The sequence below is a fragment of the Corythoichthys intestinalis genome, chromosome 11, assembly GCF_030265065.1.
Source record: "Corythoichthys intestinalis isolate RoL2023-P3 chromosome 11, ASM3026506v1, whole genome shotgun sequence".
Classification (NCBI taxonomy): Eukaryota; Metazoa; Chordata; class Actinopteri; order Syngnathiformes; family Syngnathidae; genus Corythoichthys; species Corythoichthys intestinalis.
In genome coordinates, this window is record NC_080405.1 from 45,067,267 (window position 1) to 45,089,568 (window position 22,302).

A 22,302-nucleotide genomic window follows, 5' to 3' on the forward strand; every position below is an offset into this window, starting at 1 on the left:
ATTCTATTTAGCAGTCCCTGGGTTACGACGTACCAGACTTACGTGTTATCGACTTTGTGACGCTGAAGTCTCGTCCGCCATTTTTTCACCAGTCGTGTTTTATTTTAGTCGCGTAAACAGTACCTTATTTTAACCCACAGTATCTTGTTTTCTTAGTTAGAGATTTAGGGCATATAATAGTCCTTCTAAAAAAATTAGCATATTGTGATAAAGTTCATTATTTTCTGTAATGTACTGATAAACATTAGGCTTTCATATATTTTAGACTCATTACACACAACTGAAGTAGTTCAAGCTTTTTATTCTTTTAATATTGATGATTTTGGCAAAAAAGTCAAGAAAAATCAAAAATCCTTATCTAAAAAATTAGCATATTTCATCCGACAAATACAAAAAAGTGTTTCTTTTAATACAAAAAAAGTCAACCTTCAATTAATTATACCAGCTATGCACTCAATACTTGTTTGGGAATCCTTTTGCAGAAATGCGGTGTGGCATGGAGGCAATCAGCCTGTGGCACTGCTGAGGTGTTATGGCGGCCCAGGATGCTTCGATAGCCGCCTTAAGCTCATCCATAGCGTTAGGTCTGGTGTCTCTCAACTCCCTCTGCACAATATCCCACAGATTCTCTATGGGGTTCAGGTCAGGAAAGTTGGCAAGCCAATTGAGCACAGTAATGCCATGGTCAGTAAACCATTTACCAGTGGTTATGGCTAACTCTGGATGTTTTTATTCCAGACTCAGTCCACTGTTTCTGCAGGTACCCCAAGGTTTGGAATCGGCCATTCGCCACAATCTTTCTCAGAGTGCGATCACCTCCTCTGGTTGTGCAGTGTTTCCTGCCACTTTTTCCTTCCCACTGAGGTGCCTTGATACAGCACTCTGGGAACAGCCTATTTGCTCAGAAATTTCTTTCTGTGTCTTAGCCTCTTGCTTGAGGGTGTCAATAATGGCCTTCTGGACAGCAGTCCGGTCAGCAGTCTTGCCCATGATTGCGGTTTTGAGTAATGAACCAGGCTGGGAATTTTTAAAAGCCTCAGGAATGTTTCGCAGGGGTTTTGAGTTAATCCATTGATTCAGATGATGAGGTTAGTAGCTTCTTTAGAGTACCTTTTCATGATATGCTATTTTTGTGAGATAGGGATTTTTGGTTTTTCTTGACTTTTTTTCCAAAATTATCAATATTAAAACAATAAAAGGCTTGAACTACTTCAGTTGTGTGTAATGAATATAAAATATATGAAAGTCTAATGTTTATCAGTACATTACGGAAAATAATGAACTTTATCACAATATGCTATTTTTTGAGAAGAACCAGTAAATGGGTATTTAAAATTGCGATTCACGTGAAAATTCAGGTCAGGTCGCCAGTGTAGAAACGGAACTCGTTCGTAACCCAGGGAATACCTGTATATTTTTGACTTATGTGTTTGTTTTTTCCAATATTTGTCCATCTTAATTTTGCCCTGATGAATAAAATATTTTACCCAACATTTGTATTTGTATTATTTCCACTGTGTTGGAATTATAATTATTCTAAATTTTTGAAATTTCCACTCCATTTTTTTCCTAGTACTACTACGACTCATCTTGGATATATCAATTATAACCCTTTTTGTTAGGGTTGTTCCGATCATGTTTTTTTGCTACCAAACCGATCCCGATCGTTTTAGTTTTAGTATCTGCTGATCTCGATATTTCACGATCAGATTGTTTTTTTTTTTTTTTTTTTTTGCTCCCGATTCAATTCCAATCATTCCCGATACTTTTTCCCGATCATATACTGTACATTTTGGCAATGCATTAAGAAAAAAATGAATAAAACTCGGACGAATATATACATTCAAAATACAGTACATAAGTACTGTATTTGTTTATTATGACAACAAATTCTCAAGATGGCATTTACATTATTAACATTCTTTCTGTGGGGGGGATCCACGGATAGAAAGACTTGCAATTCTTAAAGGATAAATGTGACTTTGTATATTGTGACTATTGCCATCTAGTGTATTTGTTGAGCTTTCAGTAAATGATACTGTAGCCATTTAACTGTTCTGCCCAAATGAATGATGGGAAGTGCAACCATGACTGTGCGTAGTGGTACCAATTGATATATCTTCTCTGCGTTGGGAAATAACATTGGGTGTTAAGAAAAAGATCAATTACTACCTTTCTTCCCCACATTGCTTCCCACGATATTTCTAATCGTTTTACGCTGCCTTTTATCTCTATATATAGGTAAAACGGCGCCATTACAGATTGAATGCGACAATGCGTGAGTGGATCGTGCAGCGCATGCGTTAATTTCGTTAAATATTTTAACGTGATAATTAAAAAAAAAAATTTTTTTTTAAATTAATTGCCGCCGTTAACGGGATAAATTTGATAACCCTACCTTAAGCCTAAACTAAAGACTCTGGATGAGTGTAACATATTATGTCTGTAACGTTAAATACAATTAGAAAACGATTTAATAAAAAAATATATATATATATATATATATATATGTATATATACATATATATTAAAAAAAGGCATGTCCGATATTTTTTTGCCAATTCCGATACTTTGAAAATGACGTAATCGGACCCGATCGATCGGCGTCCCATCTCTACTTTTTATAGTACATCATGATGACGTGTTGCTGGTCCAAATAATATTTCATCATTGAGTTTGCGCTTTTAAGTGCGGATAAACAAATCCAAAGACAGCAATGCTAATCGAGCACAGTTTAAAGAGATGTTTGAAGGTCAACAAGTGTAAGGTCCCGATGTCCCCCAAAGCCCCTAAGTCAATATCTTTTTCAACACGTTTCTTGGAAAGGCCAGACTTCCTCTGAGAACTTCCAGAGTTAAACGTGCAGTTGCTATGGCAATGTTATAATGATGACCTTTTGTCTCAGGGAAAACCGACGATTAAACTCCACACATTCTGAAATGAGCGACCTCAAAACCCACAGAGAGAGCCATCTTCCCTCTGGTTTGGGCCTTACTGTACATTCTTTTCAGGAATAAATTTAGAATATTTTTTTTTCCTTTTAAACATTTTTTGTGTTCATTTGTTCCATTTTTGTAGTATATTAATATTGCTAACACAGACTATTTTATTATATTTTTAGTGTTTAATATTTGTGTATTTTTAATCTAATATTTGTTGATGTTATTTTTACGGCTGTCAAACGATTAACATTTTTTATCGAGTTAATCACAGCTTAAAAATTAATTAATCGTAATTCAAACCATCTATAAAATATGCCATATTTTTCTGTAAATTATTGTTGGAATGGAAAGAAGACAAGACGGATATATACATTCAACATACTCTACATAAGTACTGTATTTGTTCATTATAACAATAAATCAACAAGATGGCATTAACATTATTAACATTCTCCTAAAGCGATCCATGGATAGAAAGACTTGTAGTTCTTAAAAGATAAATGTTAGTACAAGTTATAGAAATTTTATATTAAAACCCCTCTTAATGTTTTCGTTTTAATCAAGTTTGTAAAATTTTCAATCAAGAAATAAACTAGTAGCTCGCCACTGTTGATGTCAATAATACTTATGGTGCTGAAACCCATAAAATCAGTCGCACCCAAGCACCAGCAGAGTGCGGCAAAACACCAAAAAACACAAGTAACAAGTGGAAATGACACTTTGCTGTCATTTTAATCTGTTGAGCGGTGCATGTGCGTTAAATGCGTCAAATATTTTAACGTGATTAATTTAAAAAATTCATTAACGCCCGTTAACGCAATAATTTTGACAGCCCTAGTTATTTTGTTTTTTTGCTAGTGTATTTTTGTCGAGTTTTCTAATATTTTGCATTATATTACCTTTTTTTTTTTGGTTCCCTGAATTTGAGATTTATTTAATACATGTGACAGAGACGACTGACTTTTTTCCAAGCAATGCAATGAAAAAACAAAAACTTTTCAACAGACAGGACATTTGTTTTGCAAATGTCCATTCTAAAATACTCCAATCCTTGTAGATCTCTCTCTGGAAAGAATTGGGAGTCGGGCATGAGGTTCAAATTAAAGCGTGTTGTGTTGCATCTCTCCCTCTTTTTTTCTTCCTTCCCATCGGATGTTTTCCTAACCAAACCAAATGTGTGCTCGCCATGGGCCAAAAGCACTCAGGAGAGGGAGGAAGAAGAGTGATGATCCCTAAAGCCAGAAATGTTCAAGTCGCATAGTTGAATAGACTTTGGGCTGCCCCGCGGGCGTCTGTGACGCTGCTTTCACTACTCTTCTCGGGCCACTTCACACGGACGTTTAACATGAGCAAAAGAAAGGGCAACATTTAGGAACTTTGAGCCAAGGCACACGATTGACATTAGAAAAATCTCAACACAAAAAAAAGTCAGTAAAAGTGGAATAGTGAAATAATGTTTTATTGCTACTCTATTTGATGATCAAGCTAAACTGGGGCTGCTGCCATCGAGTGGGAAAGCATTTTATTGTCCTGTCAGTCACGATACGTTGCTGGCATAGAAAGAAAATGCGCTACTTCATTATTTATTAAAAGGCTTACAGTGACTGGGATAGGCGTCCAATTCATTTTGACAGTTTTGAACTTTTTTTTTTTTTTTTTTTATCATTTCATTTTATGTCTGATATATTTGTCATATATCTTGTGTTTTTGTAATTTTCATAGCAATAGTTTTGTAAGTGTTTAATATTGTATTTTTTATGCTGGAAACTTTTGTATGTAAATACAGTGATACAGCTACATACGAATTTAATTCATTCCAGGACCTGGTTTGTAAGTCAAAATGGTCGTATGTAAGCATTTTCTTATAAGAATACATTATACAGGTAGTCCCCAGCTTAAGACGGACCCGACTTACGCGTTTTCGACTTTGCGACGCCTGTGTCTTGTCGTCTTTTTTTTTTTTTTATGTTGACCTTTATTTTGTGATGTATGCTTTTATTTTGGTGCAGGAAGCGTACGGCAGGTTGTACTTCCTCACGCGAGAATATTTATACAACAACTCACCCCACACACGGCAGTGATGGCACACGCACACATGAGGAAGCAGCCGAGTGAAGAATTGACAGCCTGCGCCCACATTTGTTGCTTGTAAAGCATCCCGAGGCAATGCTGTATAAAACCCCTTTTGTACTGTTTATTGTGCTCTTTCAATTGTGGTCGAATAATTGGGGCAGGTTTATGTGATTGTTTTTGATGATGTGCGGACGCTAACTGATACATGCTAATCGTTTGTTATTGCTGTATCAGCAGCTACTTGTAAACGCAAATTTTAATTGCCATTATTGAAGATGAGACTGATTTAATTTCATTTTATTTTAGTTTCATTCTGCAAGTGTTGATGTCATGAGCAGCTGAATAAAGTCAGCCAACCACATGGACGTCTGATATCGTCATTTTGGAGCTTAGCTCACTGTCTAGCTCAGACTTAGCAACAACATCTTTGCGAGGACAATACAATGATGTATATTACATATTTTTGGATATATTTTTTTTTAATTCAGAGAGTCTTTTGAGGTATTTAAAGGGTTAATTCCAACTTATGCTTGAATCCGCGTAACATCGCCAACGCAGGAACTGAACTCGTTCTTAAACCGGGGACTTGTAATAAGATTAATTCATTCCACCGCCCAAAAACCTACACTAAATCCTGAATAAATACTGCTGGTACAAATACAAATAGCAAAATAAATATATTATAAATACAATTCAGAATAAAATAATAATATTTATATAACGAATCGGGTTTTAATGTGGCGGTTGCGTTTTAGCCTGGTACTCCAGATGCACCGCTGTTACAGCTATTGAGTCTGGCCACCATTAAGCGGATAAAATTGCCAGGGTGGAGCAAGCCACCGCAAACAGACAGCGGAGTGGACCAATCAGCGACGGGCGGGACGAGGGACTTGCGCGCGGAAGTACACATACGAGGAGAGCGGAGTTTATTCAACATGGTTAGCGCGAGACAGACTGTTGTCAATGACTTGTGTCGATGTGTTTTTGGTCATTTAAAACGGATTTTACTGTGGATTGGAACATATTCGCGGCTCTCCTGTTCGCCATCTGTGTTGTTGTGGAGACGACTTCAGACGCGGAAGAGTGACGTTACTCGTTCAGAACACGTCACGCAAATAAACGAATCTGATTTGTCGATTGATTTTGTACCTGCTCGAGAGGGCGTTAATGGGCTTGGTCCCAGACTATACTCTCAGTGTTTGAAAAACACAGGGAGAACAGTCTGGCCGTGCCAGGCAAGTTGTGTTTTGCATGCTGTTCCTAAATCCACCTTGTGACAGAGTGAGAGAGGTGCGTTAGAGTTTTTACTTTCACCTTTCATGATGTGTTGTTGTTGGTGTCGGCTGCGGTGTTGTGTTTCATAAGTTCTAATTAGGGGTGTCAAACGATTAAAATTTTTAATCGAGTTAATTACAGCTTAAAAATTAATTAATCGTAATTAATCGCAATTCAAACCATCTATAAAATATGCCATATTTTTTCTGTAAATTATTGTTGGAATGAAAAGATAAGACACAAGACAGAGATATACATTCAAAATACGGTACATAAGTACTATATTTGTTTATTATAACCATAAATCAACAAGATGGCATTAACATTATTAACATTCTCTTAAAGTGATCCATGAATAGAAAGACTTGTAGTTCTTAAAGGATAAATGTTAGTACAAGTTATAGAAATGTTATATTAAAACCCCTCTTAATGTTTTCGTTTCATTAAAATTTGTAAAAATTTCAATCAAAAAATAAACTAGTAGCTCGCCATTGTTGATGTCATTACACCATGCTCAATCCCCAAACCCATAAAATCATTTGGACCTAAGCGCCAGCAGAGGGCGCCAAATAACAAAAAACAAGTAACAAGCGGACATTACACTTCTGTCATTTTAATCTGAGCGGGCCATGTGCGTTAATTGCGTCAAATATTTTAACGTGATTAATTTAAAAAATTAATTACCGCCCGTTAACGCGATAATTTTGACAGCCCTAGTTCTAATAAATGATTAAAAACCTGACGAAGCTAGCGACTTCCTTGCCGATGTTACAACAAAAATAATTGTCAACTTATAGACATACGTAGACATATTACGGCCGTACTGTCAAGCCAGTTCACTGACGAGCACACCACGCTCATATTTTTCTATCACTTCCATCTTAATTTAAATGTTAAGCGTCACCTTCTTCCTTTTTTCACTACCTGCACTAACCTTCTTGGGACCCAAGTTGATTTCGCTCACAAGAAAATCCACCGTCTTGCGGGAAAACAATGAAATTGCGACGCTTTCATAAATCGTCGTATTTTGAGCATTTCGTCATCTGCCGTGACAAATGACGAGTCAAATTTTACGTTGACTGTCGATAGGATCGTATGTCAATGCAATCATATGTCGAGCTACCATTGTATTGAGAGATGGACATATGTGACTTATAGTCAGATGCGGTGTAAGTACAGATTTTTTTTTTCTTAAATTTTGCCAAATTTCCGTCGTGGTCTAGTCAAATTTTTTTGAAAAAATGTTTTCTTAATATTTTTGCATTTCGTGGTGGAATCGTTCCAGATTTGGTTTTAAACGTTCTAGTCTCAACCTCGTCAGAGCCGTGGATTTTCTATTATATTTCTACCTATTTGGGTCAATCTATTTCTAAGGTGATGATTATTAACCAATCCTGCTGTTTTTATGACCGAGTTCAACTGCCTACAAAATATTACTTCAGTTTTAACACACATACGCCATACTGCAAAAGCACGTGTGGCGGGCCGACTTCTCTTGGGCGAATTGCTGAACATTTCAGGGCGTTTCGCCATTTCACAACCGCAGGCAGGAACGTTTTCATGACTGGCCGGGGCTTCCGGTACACTCTCTGCACCTGTACTGTATTTACAACAGACAACATCTGCTCTCTGAGCTCAAACACAGCAATAGGATGTGCTCTAAAAGTACATGCACGCACAGGACAATGACAAAGTCACACAAGCACTCGCTCTTCTTCTCTATTACTCGCACAGCCACACACACACTATACATGCACAAAGCACACTTGGAAAGACACACACTCGGTCACGCGCACAGCTGTGAGCGTGCACAAGATTAGTGTGGAGTGTAAGGAGTTCAAGCAGAACATTTGTGTCTTTTTTTAAAGCAGAGGCATCCCATAAAACAAACTCACCGATCCGGCCAATATTTACACGGCCCGTGGTGAAATTCCACCGATGTCTTTAAAAGGACACGCCAGGTAGGAAGGAAAAGCGCTTTATAAGGCCCGGCGCTGATCGTAAACACTCGCCCGGTGTGAGTTCATGTCGTTACGCCAAAAACACAAAACTTTTCCTGTATCCGTCTGTCTTTTCGTTTGCTTTAAAGATGACTTTACATGAAAACGAGAAAATGCAATTTCTGGAGAAATTACCATGGTAGCTTTGCTGTGATGGTTCATATACAGGGTCCCCCCCCAGGATTGATAAATCTAAATTCAAGACTTTTAAGACCTTTTTTAATGCCATTTCAACTGAAAATTAATACTTTTCTCACACCCATTATTTAGGTAATATTGAATCATATTAAAAAAATAAAGCACTGAACATCAAATTTAACCTCAATTACCAAGTGACAAAAGAATGCACATTTACTGAAGATACAATTAAAACACATTTAAATATAAGGTCTTTCAGATTTTTTTTTCCCAGGATAAAATGGATTTTACACTATTTTTTTATTAACATTACAATTTGCCTATCACCATGCCATGTTATTCAGATCAACGTTACCCCGCACTCTTTCCAATAATAGTGTCAGCCGTGTTGTGTATTTGAAGGTGATGGTGGTGTTGTGCCGAAAAATGCCCCCCCGCGTGAAATGTCCACCCTGACGGGAACGCTTATTTATACGCTTTATTGAGGTGAATTACACAAAGTAGTAGTACTGTATTTTAGTAACAAATCGTGGACTGGGCCACATAACCATCTTTGAACAGAAATGTATTAGTCTACAGGTTTTCACGACCATATCCCAATGACAATCACAAAGGAAGCAGAGTAAAATAATACATATTCACGATACAAGAAAATCGTTTCCATGTGCGTCGTCTGGTAAGAAAAAGCTGTTTGTACGAGTGACGTGTGGGCGCTCAATAATAAAATAAATAAGCAAATAAAATAAAATAAACGCTCAATAAAGTGTTATAAATAAGCGTTCCCGTCAGGGGGGACATTTCACGCGAGGCGGCTATTTTTCGGCACAACAGTTGTTGATCTACGACTCCGGTTTATCCATGCTAAGGCTAATGCACCTGCCAGTACCCCATTGAACATGGCTAACTCTTGAGTTAAAACTACGAAATTCACATTCATTCGAAAGGCAGACTGTGCAGAAATACATTATTGCATCTAATACATTTTAATTGGAGAAATTGGCAACTTATTTTGAAATATTAAGCAGGTCCACTGCCTTCGCATGACCCATAAACTGCGACCCAAAGTGTCTGGATGCGACTTGGTCGGCGATCCAATACCTCACATGCTGGTCCAACTGTTTGGACTTGGTTGTCCTGTTGAGGCTTTCATCGAACATAACAACTAAGGCATCTGAGCAGTTCCTTACGTTAGCACACAGTACTGTGTGATTGCCTGCTGTTGTGATGTTCATGCTAATGATGCTAACAGCGCGCACGCACGAGATGCATTATGATTTGTAGTGCAGTGCATCGTAAAAATTCTACGCGTCATCTTCGTTATGGATTAAAAAAAAAAAAAAAAAACTGTCACGGATATAATTAGGTTGCACTGAAATGTTCTTCAAAATTAAAACCACGGTGAAAAAATTCCAGACTTACGACAGCTAATTTAATACTTTTAATACCTTTAATAATGCAAAACTAAATTCAATGCTTTTTTTAATACTTTTAATAACCTGTGGGTACCCTGATATATCAGGTCACTTCCTGTTAGGGCTGGGCGATATGGCCTTAAGTACGTATCACGATAAATTGAGCAGATTTACCTCGATAACGATAAATGATGATAAATTCGCCCAAGCAAACTGTTATATAATTTGAAAATTTGAATCAATGCATGGAATACAAATTAACAGTTTCTCGTTAAATTTATTTACCAGCTTTCAATTTAACAATTGCACATGCAGTCTAAACATTAAGTATTAAAAAAAATCTTGTATACAATAAGAATTCTTGTGTGAACATTCATAACAGCTTGTATGACTTGAAAAATATCATCACTTGAATTTCATTAAATTAATTCCGCATTGTTATACACTAGATAGTGGCATACGTTTAGATATTTAGAATAGATACAAATACGACACATCCACCCGCCCCCCAGAAATTATACTTAATTAAAAAATAAAATGTTTCACAAACCTTCCCTTTCTTTTATTCGGCTCAATTATTTACATCTTATGATTTTGGAAATCCTTACAGTATGCAATAAATAATATTCCTGTTCCCAAGCACTGTGCTTACTGTACTATAATTTTTACAAAAAATAAACAATACATAGTTACTCCCAGTCATCTAGGACGAACCACTTACAAGACTAGCACTGTCGTGTATTACAAATACTGCTTTGAACACATCTTCACAGACAAAAGCAATGACACAGGCTTAAAGAGGTCAACTTTCATTGTGTAAATCACACTTAATGACGACACGATCTCCTGGTTGAAATAGACGACATCCACTTAATTCTATTGAAGATATGTAATGCTGAGGCAATTTGTCAACTTTACTTTTAAAAAGAAACGTGCACTGTTTATCCAGTAGATGGGGCTCTTGCAGTGTGTCAAACAGTGATTCAATTTAGGGCAATTGTCTTAAAAGTGGTTCATTGTTTCAGAAAGCCTCGGCTTTTCCATCCCTATCTGGAACCCGGCAAGAGTTTACTTAATGTAGGGTGAAAGTTTGGCGAAGCTAACTTAAGCCCGACTTCATCCCGTTTACTTGTAGCGTTAGCCGGTAGCGTTAGCTGCTAGCGTTAGCCTACCGGGCTTCTGTTTGATTGGCTTCCTGAAAACCATGTGACTCCAAACGTAAGCACACTGTCTGCTTTCTTAAAGGGGAATGAACATAGCCGAACAACACAGAGTCAAAGCGGGATGAAAAGACTAGATTTTCTTCTTTTATTAAATTACCGGATTTACCGACATGGTCAAAATTACGTCGGTCATCGTGAAGAATTTCGGTAACGGTAAATTTGCTCTACTTCCTGTTGATATTTATTGAGTCACTTGGGTTGGGAATCAATAGGAGTAAATTGAAGTTTTTGTACTATTGAAATGAATGGTGAATAGGTCTATTGGAAATGAATGCGAAATTTTGGCCATTAGAAACGAATGGGTATGTTTTAGACTAATTTTTGCGCAACCGTACGTTTTTGGCAAAAACTGTATAGAACTTTTGTTGCCCCTTTGCGTCCTGAATTTTTTAATGAATAAAATATGTGACTTGGGAAAAAAAGATTAGGACACGTGGAGTTTTGAAACGTCACTTTTTTGGGCGAACGGTCATTTTTGGAGTGTAAAACGAAAGAGCGTCGGGTGTATGAACAGTGTCGGTGGGTCAACCTGTTTTGGCTGGGCAGCGTGCGGTAAAGAGTGAGGAGCATAAGATTAAAGAGAATAATAATAGGAATAAAAAAAAACTGAATAACAGATTCCTATGTCCCCGCTCCACTGGTTCATGCATAAGATACTGTTGATCAAAATGAGTGTGACCTGGTTGAGGTTTGTGATTTGATTGTAATCGCTTTAGTAAGTCAAATCTCGTCTCATCATGCAGATCGAATAATCAGTATTCATATAGTATTGTTCGCACAGGCGAGCAAAATGACCAATTATAATAGCTTGAAAAGGGACATTCTGGGAATTTTCAACACAAATTGTCTTGCATCCCTAATAAAATTACATCAGGTTAATTTAAAAATGTAAAAAATTTATAAGTAAGGTCCCCTTTAATTGCAGTTTTTAAAGAAAGTACAGTAATCCCTCGCTACTTCGAGCTTCAAACTTCGCGCCCTCAGTCCATGGCTGATTATTTTTCAATTAAAAAAAAATAAAAAATACAGATGAGCTGTCCCGAGCCGATCGGGTAGGCTCACTCTCGCTCCCTCCCTCCTTCTCCCTGCTCTTTGTTCGTCAACCCGTGCACTGGAGTTGCTTATTAAAGTTAACGATGTTGACAGATGTTTGGGTTTGATCTTGTCACAGATGCTTGTAAGCCAATGCTTCAAAGTGCCACATGCGTCAATCATTGTTTAACTTGTTAAACAGTTGCTGTGGCAACTCATTGTAAGTGAACAGCTTAAGCGGATTTGAGTGGACAGACTCAATGAAGCATTTAATGAAACCAAGCATTTTTCTACGACTTTATTCTTGTTTAAAAATAATTCGGTGGGACAGTGACATGTTTGAAACTCATAATTGTTACATTTGAAGTGCTTAAAACCATGTATTAAAATTTACATACATAATTTTAGTTTGAATTATACATTGGGAAAAAAGTGAAAAAACATGTCTTATATGTACCTCTTACCAATGCTAAATCTGTGTAGATACATAGAACACACACAAAAAACAAAAATGGAGGGTTCTGGTCCCCATTAATCACGAAAAATGAGGGATCACTGTAGTTTTTTAATCTTCTTACCTTTTTTTGGTGATAACACAGAATAAGTGTTCCATCCACTTATTTTCCTAGTTTTGTCTCTCTTTTTTAAATTATTGTATTTTATGTGGGTAAGATTTGTGTATTGTCAATTTTATGTTTTTCTCCATTGCTTCTGTATTTTGGCACTCCATAGTTGCTCATCTAGTACAGCTAATTTTTTCCAATATTTTCCATCTGTATAGTATTTGTCAGCTTAATTTTTGTGTATTTATTTTACTCAACTCAATATCTATTTTTAACTTACTTTTAGACACTTATTTTATGTCGTGAACATTTGTTTTTTTGCATTATGTTTTGACCTAGATTTTTGTTTCGTAGGAATCGTGTATTTCACATCTAACCCCCCCCCAACCGATATTTCTCCAACATTGCCCTCAAATTTTTTGGGGGAAGTCTTCTTCAATATTTGGTCTTTTTTGTTTAGTACCGATTTTCTCCATTGCTTTTGAATGTTACTTTCCAGATATTTGTGAGTTTTCCATTTTCCCATTGACTTGTGGGGTGTACATCTAATTGATGGCAAACACGTTCTTCCTGCACACATTTGGCTTTTAATTAGCTTTTAACTCGTGCGTGTCATCCAAATAACTTGGGCGAGGGGAAGAAAACGACTCTTAAGTTGGACAAGGAGACTTTTGTGTTTATTACTGCTCATAATCAATTTTACAGGCCTCTTTTTGTGTTCTGATGGGCTTTCCCTGTTTACAGAGGATTGTAAACAGAGAGGCCCGGATGTGGCGCAAACGAAACAGGCGCACACACACCCAAATGATTACGGTACATAAACGTGGAAGTGAGTCTGTTCTAGCAAGGCGCCAAGAAAGTCGACTAGATTCAAGCAGATGACATGAAGGCCCATCAGATTTGGGCTTCAATTTCTTTTGCTTTGTATTTTTCCCCCCAATGCTGCAATATAAGAGTTGTCCACAAGAGGGAGACATTTAAAGTTACACAGTTAAATGGGTCTATTGTGTTATACTTCGGTGAATACGTCTAACAAATCTATTTTCTTATGATTCATTTGCCGAGTTTCATTATTTCAGCAAGCAGAGATTTATTAAACAATATAGTTATGAATAAATAAATGGCACGAATCATTTGTAATTAACTATAAAAGAGCGCCAGTTAGGCAATACCCAATATTTGTGCGTTTCTCAAACATCGTAATAACTTTCCTTCAAATTTTTTGAATGCATTTTTTATTTTATTTTGCCCCAATAATTGTTTGTTTTTGCCTACTATTTGTTTTTCGGGAGTTTTTTTTCCAACAATTTTTGTTTCTTATACTTGCATATTTGTTAAAACTGTTTGTGTAATATTCGTGTATTTTATAAGCAACTATTATTTTTTTCCACCAAACATTTTGTATTACTTTTCAGTTATTTTTTTAATTCAAATTTGTGTATCTTTCATCGAATATTTGGACGGAAACACTTTGCAACCCTATCCCCATTTTATTTGGTTTTATTTTGTTTACTTTTAAGTTTTTATTTATACATTTAATATTTTGCTCTTTTAATTTTTCCAATCATTTCTCTTCAAAACATTTGTGTATATTTTTCATCTAATGTACGGTTTTGAGATATGCCCTATAAATTTTCTATACTTTTACTAGTTTAGTATCTTAAATTTTCCTTTAATAATTGTCATTTTAATTAAATATTGTTCCTAGTAAAAAATGAGATGCGATTAGGCAGGGTGGAGTGTACACAATTCAGCAATGTGAGGTGAGGAGTCCAGTATTATGTAAATCACCTGTAAGTGTGGATAAATCGACACCCTTTTCGAAGCTACCTAATCGCTAATCCTGGCACCGACAATCTCGCTACCCAAGTGAGTCTAATTTCACCCTGTCATACATGAACCCCTACATCATATGGTTTTTCTTCCTGCATTTTGGAAACAAACATGGAGTTGGTTGACTTCATTCAATCCTCACCTCCTTTCTCCTGGTGCCGGTGGTCTGAGTATTTTAAGACTAGTGGCAAAAAAAGCCCCAACCCATTAGCAATTAGTCGCTTCCCCATTTCCTTCTCTTTAGCCACAAAATAAAATGGGGTTGGAGTGTTCTTTCTTCAACCTGCCAGCACGTCCGTTGCCGCACGTGGATGGCAAGAGCCTTCTTTCGGACCACCCAGAAGTCAGTATATGTGTCATCCGGGTGTGAGAGGGGGTTGTGGGTGAGGAAGAGGACGTGGTTTTTTTAGCGGTTTTTGTCTTTGGAATAGCACGGAAAACCCTGCTTTCCTCCTAGGTTAATATCAACACACAGAATTGAAGACAGAAGTAGTTCTGGAAGAAGCAAGTCATTGGCGATTGCGGTTTGGATACGCGACAACAAGAAAAGGCAGGGTCAAGACGTGGATCGCTGATCAGAACATTATAAATGCCTTTATGAGATTGTGACATCCAATATAAGAGCGGAAACAGAAAAGCTTAGAATACATTTTAGACCCTCGCCTAAAATATTACAATTTTTGTAGTGTCCAGTACATCGTTTTCACAATTTGAACACAAAAAAAGTCTAAATATTGTAATTTCAGTCATAATTTCATACCGGATACAGAAAATTTGCAATTTTATGTAAATTTAATATAAAATTAGGGGGTAAAATACATTTCAGGAAAAAAAAGTTGAGGCGTCAAGGGTTGTTTGTGATTTGCTAGCAACAGATTCAGAGTGTTAACCACCTATTGCCCATAGTTAGCTGGGATAGGCTCTACCATCCTCGTATGATTAGTGGCTTACAAGCATTTATAATAAAAAGTACAATTTAGTTCCAAGAGAAAACTGTAATAAAAGTTTTACAAATATGTATAACATTAGCATATTTGCAAATTAATAAAAAAAAAAAATATGTATATATATATATATATATATGTATATTAGGGCTGTCAAATGATTAATTTTTTAATCGAGTTAATTACAGCTTAAAAATTAATTAATCATAATTAATCGCAATTCAAACCATCTATAAAATATGCTATATTTTTCTGTAAATTATTGTTGGAATAGAAAGATAAGACACAAGACGGATATATACATTCAACATACGGTACATAAGTACTGTATTTGTTTATTATAACAATAAATCAACAAGATGGCATTAACATTATGAACATTCTGTTAAAGCGATCCATGGATAGAAAGACTTGTAGTTCTTAAAAGATAAATGTTAGTACAAGTTATAGAAATTTTATATTAAAACCCCTCTTAATGTTTTCGTTTTCATAACATTTGTAAAATTTTCAATCAAAAAATAAACTAGTAGCTCGCCATTGTTGATGTCAATAATTACACAATGCTCATGTGGTGCTGAAACCCATAAAATCAGTCGCACCCAAGCGCCAGCAGAGGGCAACAAAACACCAAAAAACACAAGTAACCAGAGGACATTACACTGTGCTGTCATTTTATTCTGTTCGAGCAGGGCATGTGCGTTAAATGTGTCAAATATTTCAACGTGATTATTTTAAAAAATTAATTACCGTCAGTTAACACGGTAATTTTGACAGCCCTAAAATTTATACAAAAGAATTTACAAAAGAATTGCCGTCATTGGACGGACGGACGGACGGACGGACGGACGGACGGGACAGTCATCCCATTTCACTTGCATTGTTTGGTGTGCATACCAATATGACAGAATTCTTAAAATATCGTTAGAAACACCCGCTTGGCTTAATTTCTTAAACAACTTTCCATGGTTGACACGGTCAAAAGCCTTGGAACCGTCTAAAAAACACATAAGCACAGAGGAGTTTTTACTTATATATGTATTTACCAATTCTTTTAAAACGTAAATACACATATCCGTGCCACGCTTAGGTTTAAAACCAAACTGATTGTCCGTTGAGCTTATTGATGCATTAACTCTCTCTAGTAGGAGGAGTTCAAAAACCTTAGAGAGGACACTAGCGAGGGCGATGGGTCTGTAATTGTCAGAGCTGTTCACTTTTCCTGCTTTGTTTTTGATGACAGGGACGAGCAGCACTGACATTATAGATTCAGGAAGACAGCCATGAACCATAAATGATGTAAAGCAAAGTGCGAGAAGCGGAGCAAGCCTCGGGCTAGCATGCTTCAGATGTTCAGCAGATATAAAGTCCATACCTGTGGATTTATTAACTGATAAGTTCTTTATAACCTGATACACCTCATGGGTCGTAAATGTGCACACCCCTTTGACATTGCCTGCTTGATAGTATAAACAGGGGTCACTTTCATAAAAAAATATTTCTACAGTACAGAACTTTAAATATGTTGAGAATAAATTAAGAATATCAAAAGAGTAAAATTGAACGTTACAATTCTTTTCAGTGTTGTTCTAGTCAACAACAAAGATAACGAAAATATTTTGTCGCCGAACAATTTTTTTATGACGATGACGTAACGATGATGAGCTAAAACCGTGGCTTGGGAGACTAGAACATAACGAGACAAATGCCAGTTTGCGTCTTACGAGACGACAACAAGACAAAAATGCGACATTGTTTCTGTCATATGTTCACAATGAGTGACATTTTCATGTAGTATGTGCAGTACGTCAGCTTGCGTCGTAGCAGTGTTTGGGTCATGTCACTCATGTCAAATGTACTGTGCCTCTCCTTTACTCTCTCATTGGTGTTTAGTTTGCATCTCAAGCTAGGCTGCACTCCATCTTGCTTGTTTGGAAACACGGTAAGATTTGCTTTCTTATCTTGACAAGAAAGAATATGCAATGTGGCTTTAGCCTTTAAAGATCCGTGCTGAGTGATCATCAGAAGCTAAATGTAACTCCTAGCGTTAGCATAGCATTAGCTTTTTCTGCCACGTGTATTATCATCGCAAAGTTGCCGTTGTCCTTGTAGACGCGACAATATCTGCTCATCTATGTTCATTCGAAAATGTTGGAAACCTTTTATTTCTGGACAAAAACTTTTGATTTATTTTACAGATGAAAAAAATTTGAGTAAATGTCAACTAAACTAAACAAAATTTGTATCAGATTTTGTCGATTAAACTAGACGAAGAGGAAAGTATGACTAAGACTGATGAGTATTTTCGTCCAAAAGACTAAGACAAAAATTAAAAGTGCAGCCAAAAACAATGATTCTATCCAAAATGTTCTAAATTCTCAATACAATTTTAAATACTATATAAAAATAAAGTTGCAATTTATGTTAAAAAAAAAGTGTCAAAAGCACTGATCTTACCTGCTTCTTTGCAGACAGCCGCTAAGTCTGCCCCGACGTAGCCGTGAGCGGCGTCAGCCAGCTGTGTCACTTCCTGTTCGCTGGCGTCGCACGGGACTGATCTCAGCTGCTTGCGCAAAATGTCGGCACGTTCGGCGGGACCGGGAACGCCAACCTGTGAGCGGATATCGCGGATTACCTCTATCATTGCGTTTGAGCTGTTACAATTTGAAATGATATCGCTGAAATTTCAGATCAGAACAACTGCAGTTCAGGTGAGAAGAATGATAATGAAGGTCTAAAACAGAGCCTTGGGGGACTCCAAAACACATTGCACTACTTTATAACTGAATGCGAGGGGGGAAAAGTACGATTTGTATTTCTACGGTACGCACCTCCAGCTCCTTGTCGAAACGGCCCGGTCGCCTCAAGGCTGGGTCGAGAGCGTGGGGCCGGTTTGTTGCCCCCAAAACCACAAGCTGGCCCGAATGGCCTTCCTGGACATAATATAGAACCAAATGAAAGATACATATGCAACAAAATGAGCACATTGAAGCTTTAAATTTCAGTCGAATCTGTGTAAAACCTTGATATTGATCCAACATTGAAATTATTGGAGTAAATCGCTTCCATTGATTTATATTCAGCAACATTTGAACAAAAAAACAAAAACAAAAAAGTGAGAAAGGAAGAATACACACTACACAGTCACTACACACGTTATGATTTCATTTTGGATTATTTGATAATATTTCGTAAGGAGGGACCAGGCCTTCTGAAAAATACCTGATGTACTGTATTGCTGCATGTTGATGCAAAATACTAAAAACTTCAAACTGTTGCTTTGAGTCAATACCCTTGTCGGAATGAGGAGGACAAGTACCATTCCATGCCAGTAATCTGCAAAAGTGTCAGGAATGAAGGAGGTTGAGGAAGTTATTTGTCAAACAGACCAATCATGTGCATAACCTTCATCCTCTGGACGGAAAGCCTCGTCGCACCTTTGAAAACAACAACTCCTAGCCGATAATCATCCGGTCGCGGCGACCTGAGGTGATTTGCTGCTATTTATCGTGTGTGGGAGGCGGAAAAGGAAAGAATCCAACATACTGCTTCGTTTCAAGCATTCCTTACTGCAATGTGTGCCAAACACAAAGTAATAACCTCATGGTACATGGAACGAAAGCATCAATGAACATCAGTGGGAGGACGAGCCGGACGTGAAGACTTACGGAGCCAATTCCGTCCATGAGGGTCAAAAGGGACGCCACCACTCGTTTCTCCACCTCGTTCTGCGCGCCCTCTCGCTTGGGACACAGAGCGTCCAACTCGTCGATGAAGATGATGGAAGGTGTCCTGACAAACGAAAGAAACACAAACACCTTTGACGTATCTTATGGGTTTGTGCAAACGTGTACTTTGACAACATGCACTTTTACATGAAAAACAGTCCAACTAACACCTTTTTTTGGCGCGCACTTAATTATAAGGCGCATTTGGGCATCAATGTCATTTGTTCTTTAGCTTTTCAAATCGCAATTATTGTTTTTTTTAAATTACATAATTCATTATTTGTTGTTTTTTTTTTAAGGGTTTGACGACTTAGTGTCTTGCGCACTTTAGTGGTGCAGTAAAATACAGTTATGCTCCACAGTACATAAAGTGCACTAGGCTATAAACTGCACTGTCAATTTGGGGAAAAATAAAGGAGTTTAAGTGCACCTTATAGACCGAAAAATACGGTGCGCAAATAAAGATGGCATTTGGGGATGTGAATTTCATGAGAATGAAGTAGAAAGTATATGAAGTCGTAATTTTATGAATAAAAGTAAGTTTAAGACTGCATTCTAGTTGAAAAACGAGGAAGCATTCATTCTTGTCTGTTGTAAACACAGTCTGGTTTATTACAAAAAGTATTAGAAGAGGTAAAATTTTAGAAAAATTGAAGGTTGGAGGAAGTGGTTATTTCAAAAGAAAGTAAAAATATTTTAAAATATATTTTTTTTAAAGTCAACATTTTAAAAACGTAATAAGCATTTAGTTTTTCAAACATTTAGCAGCTTCAAATGTACCAGTACATGCGATAAACACAGTTCCGTTGTAGTTCTGTAGATGGTGCTAAAATGCATTGCCAAGTGACAAATGGACACTAATCTAAATTCCATCATTTGCAGGTTTAAAGGGGGAGTTCAGAATTTTTGACGCAAAGCTTAATTTTCGAGCTAGGGCCCAAATACACCAGATGCATGATCGTTGCGGTTCCGGTCCGGTTCAGTGTTGACTGCGTGCCACGCAGTACGTCAAAACAGGCAAATCATACCGGCTGCGGTCCGCCAACTCCGTTCCCTCGTGAGCGCTCGTGTGATCGCGCGCTATAATGTGCCATTTAAAACAACGAAAAACACACGGAGTCTATACTCATCAGAGAAGCAGAGAGAGTGAGCACATTTTTTCTTAATTTGCATATTGATATTTTAGTTATGTCTGTCTCTTAATTCCAGATTGACTGCATCATGTTGAGATCAGGGCTCCGTGTGTGGGGGGTAGGGGGGTGGGGCCCTATTTTGCCCTTGGTTGTGTCGGTGGGTTTATATCTTTGAGCACATTTAGAATTTATGGACCATAACATCTGATAGAGCTGTTAGAAACAACTGTTAAATAATCTATAATATTTATAAAATGGATAGCGAATTATATACTACATGAACTAAAAAACAGCGTACTTGGTGTCTCAACACTGCAGATTCCTGTGCCCAGCGCAAACTGTTGGGTTTTCTATGAAAAGTCAAGTAAAATGTAGGAAATAAAGAGAACGTCTTGAATAGACCACCAGGTCGAAACTTGTGGGTGTCTCTTTATTCTCTTTCATACTTTTCCCCCTTGACTCTGTATACAAACAGACATTGTGTGTGCGCCGGGCACGAGAATTTCTGCAGTAGAGCCACTTTCAGATACGCTGCTTTTTTTTTTTCCCGCTCAAAGTTGTTAGCACGTCGTGTGTTTAATATCATTGCCAGAAAAACACACATAATAGGACACCTTGCAGCTTCCCTTTTAATGCTGTCCTTATAATAACGATCTGCTGCATCGTATATCACTTTGTGACTTTCCACCTCCATGATGAAACGTTCTTCGTCCATGTTTGCTGGTGTTTAAACCGTGAATAAGCAACTGGGCTGTTACGTCCAGGCCCAGCTCTGCCCATTTTGTCGGATGCGTGTCCGGCAAAAATAGAAAATAGCCTATACCATCCGGCTGCGGAGCACTGACGCGGCCGGTATACGTTGAACAATGGGATATAATGGGAACGGATTGGCTCCGGCGCTATTTTTTTACCAGAGTCGGACCGGAACCGCAATGATCATGCATCTGGTGTATTTGGGCCTTTAGCGGGGGTTTAATTAGTCAGTGGATTTGATTTAAACAAATTCCATGCAGTTTGTTAGTTATGTTTAGTTTTAGGGCACTGGAGTGGCTAAGCTAGCACGAGTCAATGGTGCCGGTGTAGGCGCACAATCCTATTCCCCTCACTATCCACTCGCGGGGGCCTGCGCTTGTCAGTGACGTTCCTTATTCTCGCTATATGATTATACAACTTTAACATTTGTTAATAATACTCTCTGTGTGTAATATCATCCATCGCTTTTCCTTTTTAAATGGGCACTTTTAAGCGAACGCAAGAAGTAACAACGGGAACTTTTTTAAACAGGCATTTCACGGGAGAGCATTTCGACTCTTTGGCCAATCACATAGCGAGAGCGAGTGAATAGTGAGGGGAAGAGGATAGTGAACCTACACCGGCTTAGCATACCAATAAGAAACAACATATGCTCGCATGAGAATCACTGATAACCCATGCAATCAATCGTGTTGGCTATGTTTTCAGGAAAAAGTTACTAAAACCTACCACTGAATGCCAATAATTGTAGTATGAACAGCAACATTAGTAATCCAGCAGCTCTGCAGGCTGTTTAGGCAAGTAGGGCGGAGTGATATCACATCGTTTTTTTCACCGGTGATTTTTTGGGGGGGGGGACAAAAGGGACTTCCCAGCAGACTGAGCATGAGTGGCCGAAGCACTCCTCTCTACATTGCGAATTTTTTTTAAAATTGTCCTGCACAATGAAAGGAATTACGGCAATTTGGTGTGGCATTGTTTTAGCCGCATGGGCATTTCGAACAATGATCTGTTATTTTGAACTTACCGTATTGGCCCAAATATAAGATTTTTTTTTTTTTTTTTGCATTGAAATAACACTGAAAAAGAGGGGGTCGTCTTATATTCGCGGTCTAGACATTATACCCATTCACGACGCTAGATGGCGCCAGATATTATTGAAGCGATGTTCTGTCATACAGATCTCAGCTACTCTCAAGTTTAACCAGTTTGCATTATTTTATTGCAATGTTTTTCCTTATTCAGATTTGTTTCAA

The 22,302-nt window shown here is 37.5% G+C and overlaps 1 protein-coding gene across 3 annotated transcripts in view; it reads right to left on the bottom strand.

Annotated features, from left to right (window-relative positions):
- Positions 1-22,302, bottom strand: part of afg2a (AFG2 AAA ATPase homolog A) — a 247,741-nt gene that overhangs the window by 214,563 nt on the left and 10,876 nt on the right. For all 3 annotated transcript variants that reach the window (XM_057849913.1, XM_057849915.1, XM_057849914.1), the window contains exons 8-10: positions 19,101-19,224; positions 18,264-18,365; positions 17,890-18,043 (exon numbers count right to left, since the gene is read on the bottom strand). In XM_057849913.1, coding sequence (XP_057705896.1) covers positions 17,890-18,043; positions 18,264-18,365; positions 19,101-19,224 — 380 coding nt within the window. The remainder of the gene's footprint in view (positions 1-17,889; positions 18,044-18,263; positions 18,366-19,100; positions 19,225-22,302) is intronic.